This window comes from Aegilops tauschii, chromosome 7, assembly GCF_002575655.3.
Source record: "Aegilops tauschii subsp. strangulata cultivar AL8/78 chromosome 7, Aet v6.0, whole genome shotgun sequence".
In the NCBI taxonomy this organism is placed as follows: Eukaryota; Viridiplantae; Streptophyta; class Magnoliopsida; order Poales; family Poaceae; genus Aegilops; species Aegilops tauschii.
Genome location: NC_053041.3, coordinates 639,638,197 through 639,661,090, shown reverse-complemented (window position 1 = coordinate 639,661,090; position 22,894 = coordinate 639,638,197). Strand labels below are relative to the sequence as shown.

The following is a 22,894-nucleotide window of genomic DNA, read 5'->3' as shown; positions in this document are numbered from 1 at the left end:
GAAAAAATGTCCTCAAAAGTTAATTTTTTTGTGATTTTGTGAATTAAAAATATATTGACAAATTAAAAAATGTTCATTATTTCAGAAATATGCATGTCAATTCAAAAAAATGTTCCTGATTTCAATAAATGTTTAAGAATTTGAAATATGTTTGCAACACTAAAAAGGAAAAGAAAAAATAAAGTAAAATATAAAATATAAAAGAAAGAAAAAACTAGAAGAAAAACAATGAAAATAGAAAAAAAAGGTTTAGAACCTTCCCAAAAACCGTTATGGGGAAGAACCTGGAATGGACCGACCCGAAGAGGACCACAAACCCGAGGGGGCATGCGCTAGGTTGCTACGTAGCGACCTATGCGCGGAATATGATTCCCCAACTGTTAGCTAGTCGACATACGCCTCGCCCGCCTCTGTTTACATGTGTGAGTGGGCCGGCCCATGTAGGACTCTTTCTATTGGTTTTATGAAGCTTCTAGAAACTTCAAACAGGTTTTTCCTTTCTTTGTTTTTTCCTTTTTAGGGGTTTTCCTATTGTTTGTTTGCTCTATTTCTGTTTTTATCTTCATCTTTTATTTTTTTATTTTACTTAAAATTCATTAAAAATTAAAATTCAGAGTTTTATTATTATGGAGCTATTTGCATGTCTAACTCCAAACACGCAACTACAGGTGGTGTCGTTTCGCTAATGCATGTCTCCAACGCGACTGTAACTTAGGGAACAAAAGTGTTTTGTCATTAGGGCAGTTAAATGTCTCCTACTTGATATGCAACTGCAACGTCACTTCCGATTATAAATGAATGTCTTCAATGCGACTATAACTTCATGGTAGGACGAAACTATTTGTTGGCAGGATAGTTACATATGTTCTACTAGATACGCAATTGCACACTATCGCATGAATGCTTAGCAGTGGCGGGCGTCAAAAGCCCAGCAATGACGGGTGTGGCTCTCAGAGGCGCCCGCCACTGGCAACATGGCATCAGCGGCGGGCGCTCCACCTGCGACAGATGACTATAACGGTGGTGGGCGTTACAAACAGCCCGCCATCGACGTCGATCTTGTTGCAGTGACGGACATTACTATAAATGGCAGGCAAAAATATGTGCCCAGTACTGGCAATTGTTTTGTAGTGGCGGGTCTAAATTTATTCTTCACACCACTTTTAGCTATTTATAGTTTTGTTTTTAAAAATAGACCACAAAAAATATGCCACAATACATTGTACAGTATACAATCGTCACAATACAAAGAAAATACACCACAATACGCAACTCAGTATGCAATCATCATAACACAAAGAAAATACACTAAAATGACATCAACCACTACAGAGACGCCTAGACTTGCAGTGGCGGTGGCGTCGATCTGGTGGTGGTCATGGACGACTGCGTCGGCAACTGCACGACCACCAGCGACAGAGGGGCCCAGCCTCTTCAGTGATTAACTCGTGCCGCGCTCACCTCGGGTCGACGGCTGTAGTCTAAATTTGCGCCAGCGGTTGTCCCTGTTGTTCCGGCCCTGTCCTTGTTCGATGGCTATTTGAGCCTGTCGAAGTGGAGGGTCGGTCTCCGGTGAGGTAGAGTAGGACATGGGACACGACCCATCTAAAGAAACTTGAGTTGGCTCCGTCTCCTATGGCCTACTCTTTCTCGTCGGAGCCCGTGCCATGCTTGTCATCGGTGGATGTGAGGTCGATGATTGATCCATCATGGTGGAGCCGGCCACGTCCAACACGATAAGATTTCGGCGCCAAGGGCTGCCGGGCATGATACGACGCGCCGAAGAGTGGAGTCCGCCCCACCGGCGTGTGGCACGAGCGCTGCTGCGGGCTCCCGTGCCTGTTGCCTAACACGCTGGACGCGCCGCACCGTATTTGTATCAGACGTTAAGCGGTTGTGCACCTCTGTCTCGGTGCGCCAACAAAGTGGTTGCGGATCCTCCATGACGTTCGGACGCCAGACAGACTGCGGCTAGGGTTTCGCTCGGAGTGCGGATAGGGTCCAATTTATGTGGGGCCGGGTAGGCCGCAGTCGGCCGGATCCTACCTGGCGCCTCTAGGCTTCCACATATCCATTCGAGATATGGGCCTGATATGGGGAGTGCATGTCAGTCTAGACGTTTGGGCCGGATTTGTCAGGTCTAGTTGGGTGGCAATTTTGCGTCCTAGTACCGACCGGACAGCTCGCCCTGGCGTTTGGGGCGGATATGAGGCATCTCGGTTGTAGATTCTCTTAATAAACCTGGACATGTGCCTACAACGTCTTGCATCGTGCATTTGCATGCGTGCTATCTGAATCGCATCCAATATCCAATGCTCTTAGAAACCATTGTTTATTATCTTCCCTGCATCCCAAATTTGCATTGCAACTTCGCAAAATCCAACTCACAAGTTTCAAGCAGATGCAAACCGCAAAACTACAGGAGCAGCGACACGCAACATTTACCCGAACCAAATAACATTTTCATGTGCGAGGCTGTGAATAATGGAGCCACCACGAGAAGTTTAATGGGAAGAACAATGAAAATAAAATGTTAGCATCATATTTTGTACTGCTATTGCAAGCATGCATCCATTTATAAATATCTCTCGAAATCTCTTATTCTCTCCCCAAGGCAATGTTTCATACATATTATTAATAACAGTTTCGCAAAGTCCCCTTTATTCTCTATCCAAGACTGACCCCAAACCTTGACAACATAAGTTCACACCCATCCAGGTTCAAGCTCCCAAGGTTCACGGCGCGGTGGCACTGATGCACGGAGTGTTTGCCCTGCATGCATAGTTCGATGTCAAATGAAGGTTTTTCCCTTGCAAGCGTAGTTCAATGTTTAATGAGATAAAACACTCTAGGTTTCACAACACTGTACGCTAAAAATTAATAAACCTGTTATAGATATGAACAAACTTTTTGAAAAAAAAAAACCATGACTACTTTCTCCATCTGTATCCCCAGCTTCTACAGAGTGGCATCTAGTCCTAGTGAACACTAATGCTACCAAAGTATGAAAATCCAAGTTGCATGAACCTTGGGAGACTACATAAGATAATTCTACGATGAACAGGCAGAAACAAGCTGCAAAAGATAGTAGTAACTGATACCATTTGTTATCTGGGAGCCAAGTATAACATAACACTAAGATGAACATGTGTACTGCATGATGTGCATTTCACGTAGTCTGGGCTTCTGTAACTTGAGTTTGGTCAGTACTTAGCTTACTAATTTGTATAACATGATAGAAACATCGGCCTTTGATTGGACTTAGCTAACATCAGTATACTTCAGTGCTGAGATAAATACAGCAACAAACCAACATAATCTATGGAAGAAACAAAATTTAAATGGACAACAAATCACAAATGCAGATTTAGAACCCTGTATATCACCCCTATAAGAAAACAATACTTTGCGTGATCTGAAAAGTGAAAACTTCTAGCTTTCCCACAAAGAATATCAACAATTATTGTCCCATGATTTTCCATTTTTGCCATAAATCAAACTGCGTGAACACCAAGCAAAGGCAAATAATGCTTTTACATACAAAGATCACAAACTCTTGCGTAGTTTTCTCTTAAAAATACTATTTTGTCATAGTAGGCAAAATAGCACATTTAATTACTTTAACGGTGTATACTGTATGTTCTAATATACCCCGCTATCACTCATTGCACCATATGGACATTCACGGTGGAACATCCATGGTCTGGTAGCTCTAGTTAGTGCGTAAAGATAACTTTTTCTTTGTGTAATGCCCAATGTCGAACCATGGAGGATCAACATGGGAGCTAAAAGACAACTTGACGTGTGTGCCAACAAGTAGCATTTGAGCCCTCCTTTTCATTTACCATATAACCTTGCCATACGAGATTGCTACTAAATTAATTTGATTTTTCCATTGGAATTTAGTCTTTAGAAAGAACGTATCCATCACGATGCATTATATGCCCCTAAAAAATGCATGTGAGGTGAGTGTTGGAATATACTAGCCAACATTGTTCACCCACTTAAGTAAATTGATGATGTACTTGCCATTCAATATGGTATCAAGCAAGGAGGACTTGAGTTAAGAACCGAGTCAATGTACTAATAGCCTGCATTGATCCCATAACTAATCTTACCTAGGCTTCAGACAATCCTAGACATGACAGGTGTCTGGAAATATGTTGCCCAAACTTGTTTCTCAACTTAAACTTCTGGGAACTGGTTAACATCATGAATTTAGTAGGGGTCATAACCATTGTATGATTGTACACGTATCTCTTAAGCCACGAGTTTTGGCTTATTTTGATGCACATAATAAGATTTCCCATAATTTCACATTATTGACATGGGTGTCTCCAAGACTCCTATTCTGTATTGATTCCTTTATTTTGAATCATATATGTGGAAATAAACAATACACAAATCCAACATGCTTGCTTGAATCCATAAAAAATTTAGGTTGCCAAAGTCAGAGTGATTTTGCTTCCCGTTAGGGAGGCTGACATGTGAGTCACTATCTTCACCATAATTGGAACAGAAAAGCTTGGTGAAATGCATTTAATTTATCAAGTCACCATATGGTGGCATATGTTGGCATGTAATACATAGGACATGGTGATATCCTAGTGGTGGAATTGCAATGACACATCTACACCGACTACACATGAAGTCGAACATTGTTTTTAGGGAGTTGGTCAGAAGGAAAATAGGTTCCTAGCTAAAGTTGTCTCGCCCCACTTCAAAACTACAAGGCGTGCGCTATGGCTTTGACCCAATGGCCTCCGTTTGCTGGAATCGGAATAGTTGATAACAAAGTTGCGAGACAATAACTCCCTCGGAAACACAGGTTACAACTTTCATCATACCGTGCTCTCCAAGGAGCAACTCTTCTTACTATGTGAAAACACAAGGTGCTAAGTTGTAATCCAATTCTAAGGATTTTCGTGGTTTCGGGGAATCCAGTTATAGGAGAACCAGGAAGGGGTCTACTTGATGGAGGCGATTAGCTTCCTAGGGTCAATTAGTACGGAATATCATGTCTCCATGGCAAAAAATGTGACCTCGCTCCTCCCCATTAGTATACGTGATTATCAAGTCACCATATTTGGCACACTTGATTATATTAAGGACTCCAAGATAGCCATGACGTGGATTGTAATGGCACATCTTTACGGATGTGGGTTCAAGTGAACGGAAGAATTTAATTTCACAATGGCGATTATTTGGGCTTATCACCGCCAAAAGTCACGACATCGGGAACATTCGATTATGAAATACCGATGACTTAGTGTGGTAAAATTACAATGGCACATATTCATTGTCTTGGGTTAGACTTTTGATGTAGGTTGTTAATTTTTCATTGTCAATTATTACGCATGCCGTCTCCCCTTGACACAAAAGAGTGACTCATTCCTCCCTGCAGGCACATGCCATTATGTAATACTCATTGAGTTTAGAATAGGCAATACACCATATGTGACCATAGATGATGCACCGGACAGTTCCAGCTTGGCCTACTATTTGACAAAGGTGAGTAATATTCAGGGTTAATGATTACCTCACCGCCAACTATAGTAATAGAGATACGGGAGGATATAAGTTAACTTTATAGTCTCTTGGCGAACAAGTGGACACAACAATAGTAGTTAACATAAGTAATGAACTCATGACCACCGACAGCTAAACCCAAACCATCAGAAGAAGGTTACACATTAGAGCATAGAACCGATACCAAATACTAAATAATGAATTAAAAAAACCATGACGGGAAACAAATTTCTTGACAAATAACTTCAATTACCAAACATCCACAACTATTTGCTCCTTGTTCTCCGGCCTTTGCGACGTAGACCACATGGACCATACGGCTTGTCCATAAAGTGGTAGTCCAACTAAAGCCCAATGCCGATGTAGGATGAGGATTTGATTTACATGTAGGATAGTTGATGTATGTTGAATTCTCGATTCAAATCTCAACAAATCATTAGGTTATGTCTACTTTTTTATTCCTATCCGGAATGTGGCTATTTTAGATAAGACACCTCCATTATTTCCCCTTGAATAAGTCTACCTAACTCAGATGAGAAGCATATCGAATTAATAGTGTCGATTAGGGTACTATGGGGTTGGTGAAGGAAAATACAACAAAGAAAGGGAGGAAATGGTATGTTATGCACACTCATACTTGGTTAGCATTTTCATACAAGATTCGGTCCATTTTCAACTTGTATGAGAGATCTTGTCCATGTGTTATGATTAACCTTTCTCTAGTCTCAGTCTCTTGGTACCAATAGGAAGGAAGTAGAGCAACATGTTGGGTGTTCTCGTGTTGCCCTATGAGCCTCCTCCGTTTCCATATTATCTCACTATACAACTAGATACAAGTACAACACAATGTTGGATGTTTCCATGTTCGCCTATTATCCTCTCCATTTACACCTTTCCTCACTAGACCATTATAGATTCTACTGTGGAAAAATATCCCCATATGGTTATGACTACCCTTCCACTAGAATATGCATCGAAGAGAAGTAAATAGTATTTTTTGGGGTTTATGTTTGGTCAGATGCCAAGTTATTACATACATATACCATAATTTAGTCACAATACAGCTTGCACATGAAGTCAACCTCGATATGTAAGGACGCGGTTCCATCGACATCTTGTGTGGTCGCATAGCCATAGTTAACTTCCATCCAAAAAGTAGCTTCCATATCATTTGCGCCTCCTATTAGCCATGTTTTCTCCCTTTTTTCAGTCATGAAGGTCCAATTAGACAGCTCATTTCAAACCCAAAGATTCATGCCAACCTTCTCTCGTACGACCCATTGTGTCAACACACATGATGAACAACTTCAAAAATATATTATCTCATGAGCTAACACACTTCTTGACCTACTGTCTTTTCACATGACCCGAGACCTAGCTCCATCGCTAATGTTTCACAAAGCTTTACCGAATGAATATATTCTTGTTGAAACAATCGAGATATCAAAACCATCATGGGAAATGAATAGAAAATCCATTTCAAGTGGATAGGGTGATCATGAGGCAGTATACCAAATCCCCCCCCTCATGTTTAGCAATAATGATAGTCAATCGCAAAAACTAGGAAGAGAGAAATTCAAAAGTTCCATACAAGCCTTCCCATTATCCTCGGGATAGAGATATTTTTGATAATTTCCAACAGGGCTATGCTTCTGGCGAAGAGTTATTTTGCTCATAGATGCGGATTTGAGCAGGCTCCAGCCATTGTGAATATTAAAGCTCATGTTATGCCACAGGCGGCTAATCCTGCTCTTTGGGCGGCTGCTCCTGCTGGAGCTGCTCATGTTCAGTCGGTAGCTCATTCAAATCAAAGTTGTGGTTGTTCATCATGGAGACATGAGCCCCTCTAGGTGCCATTTTCCCTGCTGCCAAGCTCCCCGCGTTTTCACTCACAACCCCACCTAAATAGAACACTTGTTAGGGTCAATTGATATGTCTCCATGAACAAGAAAACACTAACAAAATCTCAAAGAAACGGATGTGCACTATGCTTGAGTTATCCTCTAGTTATTGATCAATAGTGGTGGGTCACACAACCCATCAGTAGTGCTACTTAGAAGTAATGGACGGCGGGTTTGCCATGAATCTGACGATAACTAAAAATCTATTTTTGTTGAAAAAAGTTAGTAGTGACGGGCCCAATATGTGGTCTATCAATGATACATTGTTACCAGTGACAGAGAACAATATTGAGGCTAAACATGCTACTTGTTACTCATATACAAGCCACCACTTACAAGCCCAAGTCACAACACGATAGTGACTAAATACTTACCCTGTCATTTAGATCACAACTTAAAACTAGTAGCCCCACACATTAAGCTCATTATTCGTTCCTGCTATCATTAGTCCCTTCTCTAGCTACTAGCACACTTATCTTCATGATTTGTCCTCCACAGAAACACACACTTCCCTTGTTAATCACTCATCATGTCATACCCTTCCCCTTCTTCCCCGAAAATAAACCCTATGAGGAACAAACCTAGCGCTGGCCCTCCACCTCCTCTAAATGTTGTCATCTCTGCAGAATCTAGCATGGGTGCTGCCTCCAAGAAATCATTGAGTTTGTCCGAGAGGAGGAACACCCAGGTCCAACTCCCTCTGCCACCCAGGCGATGATGGTGTTCATTTCTGCCTCGGTCCTTGCACCATATATACAGGTCAGTGCTCATGGGCTGATGGTGCAGCATGGTCGAGGCCTTCTCCGTCCGGCTTCTCGTTACCTATTCTTCAAGACACTCCCCACCATTGTTTCCTCTATTCGGATCCCCAAATCTATGGCTTCTCCAAACATCAGACGGTGCAATATATTGAGGAGAAGAAGGTTCGAGTAGTGGAGACTTCACATTATTGGCAGGTGTTAGCTTTGGACTAGCCATGGCCCGATTTTCTTTTTCGATTTGACCATCACTGGTAGACACGTTCATCTAAGTGGTTTGTTACTTCTCCACTAAGTACAGACTACTGAGCATGTTGAACCCATCACTGCTAGGTGTTTCTGGACCTTCACCAGTTAGGCATTATGGAGTAGTGTCAGCAGTTCTGGAATATACAATGGAGAGAGAGAGAGAGAGAGGAAGAGCATGCGAAGAGGGCTATATGCAGGGATAATAACCATGTAGTATGTCCCTGTTTGAGGTGGAACAACACACCGTGACATGCCTTGAAGGCGCATGAACTTCTTCTAATTTTAACATACCAAAAACTGATATGATTCATTAAAACCTACTGAACAAAATACATTCCATATCTATAAAGATTAACACTTATTATATTAGTAAAAAGATTCCTGTTAATAATCAAAGAGCAAAGCAATGTTTAAAAATATAAGGGTTTTCCATAATGAAGATAATGTCGTCTCTCTTTTTGCGACTTTGTTTCTTTGGAAATTATTCGTTTATGGTCCATGATTTCTTTGTGTGCTCGGTCCACCTGGAGCTGTTCATATCTGCTGAAATTTGCATCATCCGCAAAGTATGCACCTATATGTATCGCACTCTTAGTGACTGACGGTGTCCTGGACTAGGGGGTACTCACCACGTCGTCTCCCGATCAGTTGGATTGGGCCGACCGTATACTCATGGGCCAGTTCGGACAACCCCTGCCGCATATAAGGAAGACTCCACAAGACTTGGCGCCCAAGGCGATGTGACACCCAAGTTTTTATTTGGATTTTTCAAAAGATTTTATTTGACTTGAGGGGAGTGATTTAAAATTTTCTTCAAGAGAACTCTCCCCCTCTAATCATTTTTCTTTATGGCAAAAGTTTTATTTGGATTCACCCAAGATCTGCCTTTGGTCTTGGAGGTTCTTGCTTTTCACTTGGACTCAAGACAAAATGTTTTTCATTGGGGGAAAATACCTTTTGAAAATCTTTTTGAAAATGCACTATGGCTTTTGGAAAACTCCTTTGCCACTTTCAACAATTCCTTCTTGCCATGGCCTTAGTGCAAATCCTCTCTCCTAACCCTTCCCTCACCTTTGGGTCATGATTTGCATCAGATCCAGCTAGTTGAACCTCCCCATGTGATTATTTCCATTTAAATTCTATTCAAATAAATTTCTGTCTTCTTTTCTAGCACTTGGAGATTTACAAAGGAACTCCATTTTCTGTTTTGATCTTTGCCCCCAAACCAACTCTCCTTCCTAGTCCTTTGAACCCTCAACCTAGAACCATGAAGATCCACTGGTCTTCAGTTCAAAATCTTCAAACTACATCTGCTGCAAGTTTGGACCAGATTTGTCAAATTTGGTGAAATTCATTCAAAACCTTCTCCAAAAATTCCAAGTAAAATCAGGCAGCCTCTGGGTGCAGTGAGTGATCATCTCACCAAGTTACAGCCCCAGAAAAATTCATCTCATTGCCAAAACCTTCTGTCGAGCACCTGCAGTGCACTGTCTATGTCAAGTTCAGAAAATTTCAGAGAACACTGCAGTGGCTTGCTGTCGTTTTCTTCAGAGATGGACGTCGATCTCGCCAGTGCCACCGCGTCGCCTTGCTCCTCGTCCCCTCCCCCTTGTTCCTGCACCGCACGAACTCCTGGCGCCTTGCGGGCGTCGGCGACGAGCAGCAGAAGGTGCGCCGCCCCGTGACCAACGCCGGCAGCGGCTTTGCGGGCGCCAGCGGGAGACACGGCGCCGACGACGCCACCCAGCGCTGCCCAAACCACCGGAGCTCGCCGCGTGGCCTTCCACTCCCCCGAATGCGCTGCCGCTCTCGTCGTGAACCGCAGGGCGCGGAGCGCGCTCTCTGCCGCCGTTGAGCCCGTGCGGTCACCTCACCGTGGACCGACGCCATTACGCCAAAACCAGCTCCGTTTAGCTGTGAAACGACTCCAGTAACCTCCACTGATGCTGCCTAGCCGCTCAAACCACCTGCCAATCCACTGCTCCGCCGTAATCGCTCGCCGGAGATTCTCCGTTCACGGCCACCCCGTCGATCTGCCTATAAATAGAGGCCCCGAGCTTCAACTCGAGCACCCACCATCCCTGCACTCCCCCTAGAGCACGCCTAGCCACTGGAAGAGCCCCGAGGAGGCCTCCTTCCTCGACCCCGGCCGCCGCGACCCGCCACGGGATCCAGCCCGATTCGCCCCCGTGTGTGCCCCTCCGCCTCCATTCTCTTGCCAGTAGCTTCACCTTGCATCCCTCGTTCTGACCCGCGCCTCAATTCGTAGTTTGCAGCCCTCCACCGGAGTCCCCCATCCTCAACCGAGCCGCCGTCCGCCGGAGATAGTGTCGCCGTCGACGTGGTGCTCCCCGTTGGACGAGTCCACCACCCACCGACGCGGAAGAAGACGCTGAAGCTCTTGGTACCCTCCGTTTCTCCTAACTCGCCGTGGTTCGACGCCGGCGTCCACCGCCGTCTTCGGGCGCCGGCGAGCTTTTTAAACCTGACATGTGGACCCCGCGTGTCAGCCTCTGTTCTTTTATTCGCGAACCGTTTTCTGTTGGCGCCTTCGGGCAAATACGTTTTCCTCTTTGCGCTTGCGCATTCCCAACCGAAGCGTTTTCTGTTTTCTCAGTTAAAACCCTGGAACTTTTCTGTTTCATTACAGAAAGGTCCCTGGACAGAAACCTTTATAACTTTTTAATAAAAAGGTATTTTTGAGTGATTCTTTTTCTGACAATCTTCAAATTTTGTCTAGTTTTTTATGGGATTTATTTGAAAAATATTTGGAAAAGTTTCTGTGCATGTGTTGGTTTTCACGTTAGTACCCGTTTCGTGATTGCCGTAGGTTCCGGGAGAGGTGAAGGAGCCGCGAACTTCGCCGAGCTAGACTCCGACTTCTCCGAACCAGGCAAGCATGTTTTGAACATTTGATAGGACAGATGTTTTGCATGTTTACGTGAAAGTTTGTGCGTGGCATATGAGTATCGGTAAATACCTCCTTGCTTGTAAGGCAACTACCCGGTTGTTCCAAAGTCGTGATGATCTCTGATGAGAGATGGCCTAATCATGTGGTGACATGAAGGGCAGCAAGGTGGTACTGTTGTAGCATACCAGCCTTGCGCCATCCGACTTTCTCCGACGTTAACGTGGTTGGAGCCACGTTATCGTCCTTTTCCCGCATGTTCCAAAGTTGTGATGATCTCTGATGAGAGATGGCCTAATCATGTGGTGACATGAAGGGCAGCAAGGTGGTACTGTTGTAGCATACCAGCCTGGCGTCATCCGACTTTCTCCGACGTTAACGTGGTTGGAGCCGCGTTACCGTTCTTTCCCCCTTCCGTGCTACCACATGTCTCATTGCCAGGATACGGTTTAGTAAGTTGGTAACCTCTTTCCGTGTACACACCAAATAGAGAGGCCGGGATGAGGGTACCTTGGCCCAGGATTAAAGCCAGTCATCCGGTCAGGGGGCATGGGTGTTTCCGGTTGGGACCGAGAGGGGGGGGCACCCCCTTAAAGCGCGCGTATAGAAATTTGATCCCATGCTACGCGAGGTTGTAGCCTCCCCGTCTCAAGGTTTTTCTTGAACGATGCTGAGGGTGATCCCTGGCTTCGGATGGTTGAATTGGGTGTGTACTGGTTAGACGTGTTTCTCCCAAAACACCGTAGACGGAACTAGTCCCCGCGACTACTGAAATCCGTTGGCTGTGGTTAAGTACAAACTCTGCAGAGTCAATTCTTTCCAAATCATCGTATCCATGATCAAGTAATGATAACGTTATATCCATATCTATCCGCGTGGAAGACTTGTCCCCGGTGAACAAGCTCAAGTGGAAAAATCCAGATTTATTATTATTCCTGTGGATGGACTAACTTTATGTTTGTCTCATGCTTGTGATAATTTATGTTCCCGAACTATTGTATTATTAAGCTATGATATAAGCCCTTTATGTGACGTCGCGCAGACGTCCGACTGTGGCGTGTGTTTGTTTCTTACTTTAAATATAAGCCCTTTATGTGATGTCGCGCAGACGTCCGACTGTGGTGTGTGTTTGTTTCTTACTTTAAATATAAGCCCTTTATGTGATGTCGCTCAGACGTCCGACTGTGGCATGCACTGTCTTTATTTTCTGTTATAAGCCCTTTATGTGGTGTCGCCCCGACGCCCGACTGTGGCATTATTATTCCGCATTTTCCGCTCGAGGAGTCTTTCAGACACTCGTTTGGCACCAGCAGTATTATTCTGCATTTTCCGCTCGAGGAGTCTTTCAGACACTCATTTGGCACCAACAGTATTGTTCTGCATTTTCCGCTCGAGGAGTCTTTCAGACACTCGCTTGGCACCAGTATTACTATTCCGCAGTTTCCGCTCGAGGCGTCATTCAGACCCTCGCTTGGCACCCAGTATTTATTACCTCTATGTCTGATCGCACTGGTTAACTTGTTCATGTACTTCATGTTTACATTTGTTATACCTTATGTCCGAACTATCTTGCGAGTACTTTCATAGTACTCACCTGGCTTGTTGATTTGGCCAGATGTTGACGAAGGCGATCTCTTGGATGAAGAGTTTGATAGCGCGTCCGATGCCTAGAGGAGTCCCAGTCAGTCCTGCGCGATCCGGGATATTGGTCACTTGTTTTGTTTACGCTTCCGCCACCCGCAATAAGTCTTCTCGAGCCTCACTCCGACGCTCGATGAGCGGTAGTCTTCTGGAATCAGATGACTCGCTCTGCGGTGATATTTCCACCACCGTTATTATCGTGAGTTAATAGTTTGCCACCCTATCCACCGTGTTGTTTTATCGGCGTGCATGTAATAAATTGTTGGGCCGCCTCTGCTCAACCTTGTATTATGATTAGTACTCCTGGTATTTTTCTTCTGTGACCAAGATATTGTCTACCAGTGAGAAGGAATTCTTCCTCGCTGGTCCGTAAAAGGGATTGGTCTCTCAATAATTATTTTATTGAAAAACCGGTCGTGACAGGCGAGGACTCTCCTAAAACCCTAGGCCTCCGGTGTGTTATATAAACCGAGGCCAGGCTAGTCAATAGACAATCTCATATTCATTACCACAGTCTCGTGGTAGACACATGTACTCTGTACTACACCCCATATGAATACAATCAAAAGCAGCATCTAGGGTATTATCTCATCAAGAGAGCCCGAAGCTGGGTAAAACCCCGTGTCCATGTTACCATCGCTCCAAGACGCCTAGCTTAGGACCCCTACTACGAGATACGCCGGATATTGAACCGACAGTGACGTCTTTACATGCGACAAGACTTCTTTCAAGCGAAACTTGTACATTAGCTAACGTATTTTCCTTAAAAAAAGAAGAGCTAACATCTTGGCTTCCGACATATAGAGGAGACTATGAGCTGGATACAACCACCATTGTAGAAAGCCAAATGAAGCATAAAGGCTCCACCGCAGAAAAAGTACCAATGGAAGGACGGAGAGGAATAGTTGGTGGCGGGCCCACCATGAAAGGAAATGCTAAGGGAGACTATAGGGGACCGACAGGTAGTGCTAGGGTTTTATTCATCTATTGGTCGATGACGGAAGAGCAGGCATGGCATGGACAGGCAACTCCAGTGAAGCGGGTGACCAACGATCGATAAGCCGAGAATCTTCAAAGTCCCTGACAGACGAAAATGCTTCCAGGAGGTAGCGAATCTCTCAAACAAACAAGGAGCCTTGAACTTGACACAAAAGGAACTAATAGGTCTCATGTTTGAGGTGGATTCTAGACCAACCGAGGCCTACTAAGTTGTCAGCCGTTGGAAAGGCGTGCTCACTTCCGCAAATCAACATCAACGTGTTTGCTAAGGCTATGCAACAGGCATGGGGACTCTACTAGGAAGCCATTGGCAATAATATCTTCGTCTAGAGATTTGACAAAACGGAGTTTAGAATCACGCTCTATATAATGGACCGTGGAAATTTGGTTTTAGTGTGATGGTTTTGAAGAATTGTGATGGTAAAACTAGGCCATCGAAGATAATGTTTTGGATGACGGAGCCATGGGTGATAATTAAGGATCTTCCCCTATATAAACCATTGTCTACTTTTGGGAATGCTCTCGGGAATTGGCTTGGTGACGTGGTAAAATTTGATATCGAGAAGGATGGATTTATGGGGGGAACCATCTCATAGTTAGAGCTAGAATTTTCATATTCGTTTCATTGGTTCGAGCCTTCTTCCTCCACTCTTCAGCGAAAGATGAGGGGACTGTCTTGATTTTCAATTTGAGAAGATACATCACTTCTGGATTGACTGCGTTAGACCAACACATGCTGATGAAAGATTTGAAACACATGTTGATTCCTCACCCTAGTTGGGTGAATGGTTGAGGGCACCACTCGAACATAGCTCCTCACACACAGAAACATAGTAGAAGTCGGTGATAGAAAGTGGGAACTTTAGTTTTGGGAGCACTAGGTCAAGAAGGTGCATCTATGTTCACAGGGGGTAAGCAGCGTTGCGCCACCTCCCATTTAGGCACAAGTGCTACAATGCTTATACACCCAGGAAGGACCAATGCAAGCAAGATCGGTGACATGAACTAAGGGATGATTTGCAACTGAAAAGGATGTGGAAGCTGAGGAAGGAGCATGAAAGGAAGGAGGACATAAAAAATTCTATATGGGAAGAAAGGGTGCAAGGCGACTGGGCAAAGAGGACCCATCTACCTCCAGGCAGCACACACGAGGCACTTTTGTTCACAAGACGAGGAAGGGTGGTGGTGATCACCAAAGGCATCACAAGGATTATCAGCTAAAGCTACTGGATAGGAAGAGAGATTGAAGCAAACTTGTGTAGCTAAGGGAGGTTTCAAGAGACTAGATCCTGATAATAAATTTCTCTGTGACAGTGATACCTCAACAAAGTATTCTTTCAATCACAACAACCAGGAGATTACTTGAGGAGTTTCACACAAATGGAAGCGTAGCCAATAACAACTTTTCAAACCTCTGTTTTAGTAGCTACCAGTACACACGGGACAACAAAAGGGATGATGATGAGAACATTTAGGTACATCTGGGAAGGGGTCCATGCAATGATGATTTCATACACTCATTCTAGGATACATCCATTGAACATGTTCTCACGGAGAACCAGGCCATGATTCACTCATTATTAGAGCGCTAGACCAATTGGTCATTACCACAAGGAAGAAGAGGGCGTTAACATTTGAGGAGAGGCGGATGCCCCATGGATGCGTGGGAGTGTGCATGTGACAACAATTTCGGCCAGAGTACGTTATACAGGAAGCTTAACAATGTCACCAATGATATGCAACATTGGAGTGGCTCAATGTTTTTTTTCATATGTTTAGACATCACTAGGCACAAGGTCAGCTTCGATGGAAAGGAGAGAGCATTGGGATCCAGATCCTTGGTGGAGATCCACGAGATTGAAGCGTAGCTTCATCTGGCTCATGCATGGGAAGAAATAATGTATATGCAACATGCTCGACTGGAATTGCTCGAGGAAGACGAACAAAACATGAGCGCGGATGGCATGAGATGTACTACTGACAATGAGATGGGGAAGATGTCGGCTGATTTCTATGCTTGGTTGTTTTCTTGAGGGTGGACGCGGATGTGATGGATGAAGAAATTGAGAATGCACCATTCAAAATTAGACTGACAAAAGCATTGGGCCACACAACCTCTCGACTATGTTTACCAATTCACTAGTCGTTGCTAAAAAATGATGTATCGGCAAACTTTAGTGATATGGTTCTAGTCCTGATCCTAAAAATTAACTCACTGGATATACTTCCTCAAATTGGATCAATCAGCTTATAGAACACACTCAGTCATATTGCTTCAAAGGCCTAGTGAATGGTTTGAATGTTCTCCTGTCCATAATGATCTGGGAGGAGCAAAGCATATTTATTCCGGGTAGGCTTATCACAGACAATGTGTTGGTCACGTATGAGTGTGTGCATGCAATCAGGCCAACAAATAGAAAAATCCAATGTTAGCTATTAAACTAGACATGATGCAGGCCTACAAGAGGGTGGTTTGGATTTTCCACAATCTCATGATGAGGGCACTTGGTTTCTCAAATAGGTGGATCTTGATGACTATGACATCTGTTACCTCGACCAGGATTCCTGTCAAATTGAATGGAGGTTGCTCGGTCATTTTTACACTATCAAGAGGGATCTGACAAGGAGACCCACAATCCCCCCATTTGTTTATTTTTTGGCGTTGCTCATGAATTCTCAAAGATAAGGAGATCAATGGTGTAAATTTTGGGAGCACTGGCCCCCCATGTAGCCCTTTTTATGTTTGCAGATGATAGTGTAGTATTTCTTCAAGCATCAAATATCAACGTTGTGACCTTAAAATAGACCCTATTTGACTACGAGTTGGCCACATGACAAATGGTAAATCTTCAAAAAGCCTCAACTTTCTGTGGAAAGGGAAGCAAATAGGTGGACAAAGTTTTTTTAAATATTTTTGCATTGATCCCAAGGCATTGAGCGAGCATTATTTGGGGCTCGCAGCCGTGGTGGGTAGGTCAACGGAAGCAAATTTTAAATACGTTAGAGAAAACTCAAATGGCAAAGTGATTGGATAGGAAGGACAAGGTATCTCGAAGGCGGGAAAGGCGGTGCTAGTAAAATCAGTGCTTCCAGCAACACATACTTACACCATGAGTTGCTTTCAACTCCTAGAGAAAATGTGTCGGAACTAAACTATGCGACAGTATGTAAAACTGTTAGTACCCATAATAGGATTTACAACGGAGATGAAGAATAAGGCCACCGAGAGTATAGTCTATGAGAGTATATGTGAATGATAACCCCTTGCCCTGCCTTATATAGGTGACGAGGGCTAGGCATTACAAGGAATCCACTAGATCTCATACCGTCGCCATGTTAGCTTGCACGCCCAGATGCTCTCCCGGTCCTTATCCGGGCTCATGAGCTGCCCTCGTGCGCTGATCCTCCACTCGGCCTCTTGGGCCTTGAGATAGGCCTGCTACCGGGCTTCCCACTTAGAGGACACCCCTAGTGTATTGCACCTTCAGTAGCCCCCGAGTGTGTCTGGAGTTGGAGTTATGCTTAGCTTCAGGAGTGAGAGCCCAGGCGGTCTCCTTCTGTCTTGTTGGCTAGTCAGATAAGGCACTTGTGACCACGCGACAAGCCTGATTCCACGCATGCAGTCCACCCTCCCTGCCATTTAATCTATTGTGATCATGTACATTTTTAACTATCGTTGTCAGCTCTTTTCCAACTATAATCGGTTGTGGTAGGGCTCAAAAAGTATGGCTCATGGGGTGGATGTGCAGTTGCTCGCTTATTCAGTAATGTTGATACTTGGGGAAACAAATTTCATCATCATCAATATTGCTAATGTTGATACGTTACTGATGTTCCAAGTTCACTCATGTGTATATACATAAAAATGGAGATGAGGTGTGCAATGTCAACCAATACTGTTGCAAGGCCGACCATCACTCATCGCAGTGCTGCTAGCCCGGGCGTTCAGTGCTAGAAGCTGGTCACGTGATGCTGCAAAGCTAGTGGTCAGTGAAGTTTTCATTGCTACAAGGTGGTTGACAATGTTGCAAGACCAAGGCATCGATGCAGCATGGCAGGTCATTGGCATTTTTTACTTTGCCGCAAAACGGTGCACCGGTGCTACAAATTTGGGGTTATCACGTGTTGCAATTAATGTCATGTTTAGTGTTGTAAGGCCGACCACCATTGTGCTTTTCACTAGCCTACCATGGCCACCATTGTGGCCTCCAAGTGAGTCTATTGCTGAGAAACATGGGTGTATGTTGCAAAGGATGGGGAGAGGAGACGAGAGCAGGAACCAAGTTGGTGGTTGATTTGGCAATGATCTGTGACAGAATTGAACGGTTCGCGGGTGGGCGTAACCTAGGAAGAGTTGGAAGATGCATGCCAATGATCCATTGGTTCAGGCGTGTATACATTGTGGTTTTTCACTGATTTCTTGCAGTTAATGAGTATGTGTTCTATATCTACTTTTTTTGTATAGACATGCTCGCATGTTGCAACGTTTTTACGAGGTTTCTCAAAAGAAAATGGAAATATTCAACAGACTAGTTTAGGAGGAAATGAGTCAGCTCGCTCTAGCGCCAGATGCCCCTCACTTGTATTCCTCTCTCTTCACCATATCCATTCGCTCTATTTCCACCATGCATAGACCCACGGGGTTGTCGCAGTGGTGCAACTGCAGGTTCTCACGGGGGGTGTTTTAGCCGACGACCAGTGCCACAAGCCACGACCCATGCAACAAGGGGGTGAGGCTTGTGGTCGCATCAATGCAACTACCTTGGTTGTAAGACAATGTTCCTCGCCGGCGCGCCGTCTGTAATAGTGCTTGCATGATACCAGGCGACATCAGGGATGCGCCAGAGCATGGACGTGAGGTGCTGCGAGGGGCTGACGTAATTGTTGGGCATAAGCCACCGCAGGACGCGTCGGGTGCGAGCCAGGACGCGCCGGGTCCGTGGCCATGCGTGTGTGTGTGTGTCTGTGCGTGCGTGTGTGTCCTCGCGTTCAAGCGCGTGGGCCGTTGTGTGTAGGCGACAGAAACGGAGTGGCGACCACGTCGGGGTGCTGGAATCGACCTACGGCGACTGCGTACGTGCGCGTCGGGTGAGTGGGTCTGGAAGTGCGGGACGTGGGGTGTGCATGCGTGCAGAGCGTGGCGTAGCGCGTGCGTGCGCGCGGGTATAAGGCCAGCTCTCTCCTCTGTTGTAGCTTGTGGATTGTACTGAGTTCGGGTTCAGGGAAAGAAAAGGACGCCGTTCGTGCGGCGGGCGGAGTTCGTGCTCCGGCAAAACCACTTGTGTCCTTGCGTCCTTCTTCTTCCTCCTTCTTCTTCTTTGCTGTGTTAGAAAGGACGAGAGGGAGGTGCTGCTGAGCGAGAGGAAGAGGAAGGCCGCGGCAACAACAATTGGTATTCAGAGCCACAGGTTCGGGGGCGGCCGTGGCGCGCGGCGGCGTTCGGGGCGCGCGCGGCGCGCGGCGCGCGGCGGACATGAAGGTCTCAGCAACGCGCGGCGAGTCCACGGCGGTGTGGCGTGATGCCGGGCGCGCGGCGAGCGCGTGGCGTCAGCAACGCGTGGCGAGTCCACGGCGGTGTGGCGCGATGCCGTGCGCGCGGCGAGCAGCGGCGGTCGCGGAGACGAGGAGGTCGCGGAGGACCTGCATGGTGTCGCAGAGGCCGCGGCAGCTCGGCGCGACAACCGTGGAGGCGCTGCGCTGCGGTTGACGGCGCAGCGGTGCAGGGCAATAAGCGCGGCGGCGAGCCGGGCGTGACCGGTGCACGTTATGGGTGCGCACCCAACGCGTCGGGCGCGTCGGGACCGCGGGAGTGGACCGCGTCGAGGCGCTGGACCTGGTTGCGCAGACCGCGTACGTGCGCGGCGGGAGCGCGGGCCGGGAGCGCGGGGATGTGGGGAGTGCACGCGAAGGGCACGGCGGCACGGTGGCAGGTGTGGCAGCGACGTTAGGGCGGCGGCGGCTACAACAACATCGACGGCACGGCGGAGGCCGCAGCGGTGCGGTGCGACGGCCATGGCGACATCGACGACGATGGACTCACCTGCTCTAGTTCGTGGCTTAGGAGAGTGAGTGTTGGGCATAAGCCACCGCAGGACGCGTCAGGTGCGAGCCAGGACGCGCCGGGTCTGTGGCCGTGCGTGTGTGTGTGTCTGTGCGTGCGTGTGTGTCCTCGCGTTCGAGCGCGTGGGCCGTTGTGTGTAGGCGACAGAAACGGAGTGGCGACCACGTCGGGGCGTTGGAATCGGCCTACGGCAACTGCGTACGTGCGCGTCGGGTGAGTGGGTCTGGAAGCGCGGGACGTGGGGTGTGCATGCGTGCAGAGCGTGGCGTAGCGCGTGCGTGCGCGCGGGTATAAGGCCAGCTCTCTCCTCTGTTGTAGCTTGCGGATTGTACTGAGTTCGGGCTCAGGGAAAGAAAAGGACGCCGTTCGTGCGGCGGGCGGAGTTCGTGCTCCGGCAAAACCACTTGTGTCCTTGCGTCCTTCTTCTTCCTCCTCCTTCTTCTTTGCTGTGTTAGAAAGGACGAGAGGGAGGTGCTGCTGAGCGAGAGGAAGAGGAAGGCCGCGGCAACAACATAATAGTCTGTTGCAACGATGGGGGAGGGGTGGGGGATAAACAAGTTTTGTGGAGGCTATGGAGGAAGACGGGTTCCACTCTCTCTGCTGCCGCGTGGTGTGATCCAATGCTTCACGTGTCAGATCCGACGGCTGGCAAGCCGACTAATTTTGTTGACACCTATAACATGCCAATTTTTTTTGTACGGAGATGTTTCTAGCCATTGCATGTTTCTTATGTTTCTTATCACAGTTCATATGTCTTCCATGCTGCCACACAGTGCCGGTGCTCGCGTTTGTATACGCAGCTAGTGCCAAAACCAACGTTAATATATGTAGTGACGGGTGGAACTTGATTAAAATAAGGCTTGTATGGCGGCTACGATCGGCCGACTGACGCGTAGCACTGCTAGACCAACGTTAATGGAAACAAAACATGTGCAGCTTCAGTCCAATATATCACTATACTAATGATGACAAAAAACCGAGCATGGACAGAGCTAACAAGCTTCAGTCCAATATCAGTATACTAATGATGCCAAAAGTCCAGCATGGAAAGAGCTAACCAACTTTAGTCCAATATCAGTATACTAATGATGCCAGAAATACAGCATCGAAAGAGTTGACGAGCTTCAGTCCAATATCATTATACTAATGATGACAAAAAACAGCCGTGATACTGACAGAAAAACCAGTATGGAGTACTTACCAACCGAGCTTGAAGCCGCGATGCTTCCCCGCATGGGCGGCACCCCCTGGACCGGCGCCATCTCATTTTTCCCGTCCATCTGCCACAAGAGAACCCAGCGATTAGAAAGTCCAAGGACATATATACACCACGTAGCTCTTGCACATACACATCAGGTAATTCAGTAAGCACTAGTACTAATTCACATGACTAGATCAAAGATTGTCAGTAACTTCAAATCATTAGGCACCGGTTAACTTCAAATCACTAGTAGGAAAGGGGGAAGCGAGTGCGGCTCACCATCTTGTCATCGGAGACAGGGTTTGCATGAAGGGTGGGGGCGCGAGCGCGGCTCACCATCTTGTCGTTGGAGACAGCATTTGCATGCAGGGTGCGGGCGCGAGCGCGTCTCATCATCTTGTCGCCGGAGACAGCGTGAGTACGCGGGGCCCCTGGGGCCGGGAGCGCAAGGACCTTCAAGGGGCCTTCCCGGGACTCCCGGGATTCCAGCTCCTCTCTGGTGGCCGCTGGGGGCGGGCTTTTCTGCGGGTCTCTGCCGGACCTGCGCTTGCGAACCACCGGCGCAGGCGCCTGTTGCGCAAGCACCTTCCCTTTCCCCTCGGCGACGGTGGCCGTATGGGGCGGGGCGGGCGCCGCCAGGCTCTGCTCCTCGTGGTTGGCTGCTGGTATGGTGTTGATGTCGGAGCTAGACATCGCGGTGGATCGGTCGAGCACACGCGCGGAGTGGGTCGAGGAGATTGGGATGAGAAGAATGTGAGCGAGGAGCAGAAGCATGTGTTGCCCTTTATGAACTGAAACGGAAGGCACGGGCCAAGGTGGGGACCGCGTGTTGAACTACAGATTTATTTATTTAATACCAGCATTTAATAGTAGCATATCTTTGGTATATTTCTATTAAATATTCTTATATTTTGGTATATCTTTGGTATACTATTAGATATATATTTGGTATACTGGTATTTAATAGTAATATTCTTATATTTAGGAACAATGATATACTACTATTAAATATTATTATCGATGTTACTAAATATAAGAATAGCTGTGACAGTATTTAATAGTAACATTCTTATATTTTGGAACAGAGGTAATATTATTTAATTGTTGTATATCTTTGGTATACTATTAGATATATCTTTGGGATTCTAGTATTTAATAGTAATATTCTTATATTTAATGAGGAATAAAGATATATCACTACTAAAGAATATTATCTCTATTACTAAATATTAGAACATAGCTAATAGTACTTTATAGTAATATTCTTATATTTTGGAACGGAGTTAATAGTATTTAACTATATATTATCTTCGGTATACTACTATTAAATATTATTATATTTAGGTATATCTTTGGTATACTAGTATTTACTATTCTTATATCTTTGGTATAGTAGTATTTAATAGTAATATTCTTATATTTAGAAACAAATATATACTTACTATTTGGTAGCGCATTTATTTGTTCCGGAGGGAGTACTATTACTACCTCCGTCCGTGTTTATTAGTCCCTTTCGTATTTTGTGTCCAACTTTGACCGTATATTTGACTAACAAATTATAAGTTGTATGTCACAAAACTTATATTGTTTGGTTTATATTTGAAAGAGGATTTCGATGATACTATTCTTAGAGTATATAACTTATTT

General features: G+C 45.8%; 1 protein-coding gene across 2 annotated transcripts; it reads right to left on the bottom strand.

Moving 5' to 3' along the window:
- Positions 1–2,482: 2,482 nt before the first annotated feature.
- LOC120968444 (uncharacterized) lies at positions 2,483–22,036 on the bottom strand. Of its 2 annotated transcripts, none has more exons than XM_073503189.1 (3): positions 21,527–22,036; positions 21,248–21,326; positions 2,483–2,772 (listed from the first exon to the last, which is right to left on the bottom strand). In XM_073503189.1, the coding sequence occupies exons 1-3, from the start codon at positions 22,019–22,021 to the stop codon at positions 2,705–2,707; spliced, it is 642 nt and encodes a 213-aa protein (XP_073359290.1). In that variant the 5' UTR covers positions 22,022–22,036; the 3' UTR covers positions 2,483–2,704. The 2 variants fall into 2 exon arrangements, with proteins under 2 accessions (XP_073359290.1, XP_040251167.2); XM_040395233.3 differs by lacking the exon at positions 2,483–2,772 and adding an exon at positions 6,933–7,430.
- Between the last annotated feature and the right edge of the window lie 858 nt (positions 22,037–22,894).

What these genes read in the sequence shown, in the direction of transcription:
- LOC120968444 (XM_040395233.3), bottom strand. Translation starts at nt 22,021, where the DNA reads ATGCTTCTGCTCCTCGCTCACATTCTTCTCATCCCAATCTCCTCGACC. An exon ending in CTGTCTCCGATGACAAGATG is followed by an intron (nt 21,327 to 21,526) that starts GTGAGCCGCACT and finishes CTCTTGTGGCAG; the next exon opens with ATGGACGGGAAAAATGAGAT. An exon ending in CGCGGCTTCAAGCTCGGTTG is followed by an intron (nt 7,431 to 21,247) that starts GTAAGTACTCCA and finishes TGTTCTATTTAG; the next exon opens with GTGGGGTTGTGAGTGAAAAC.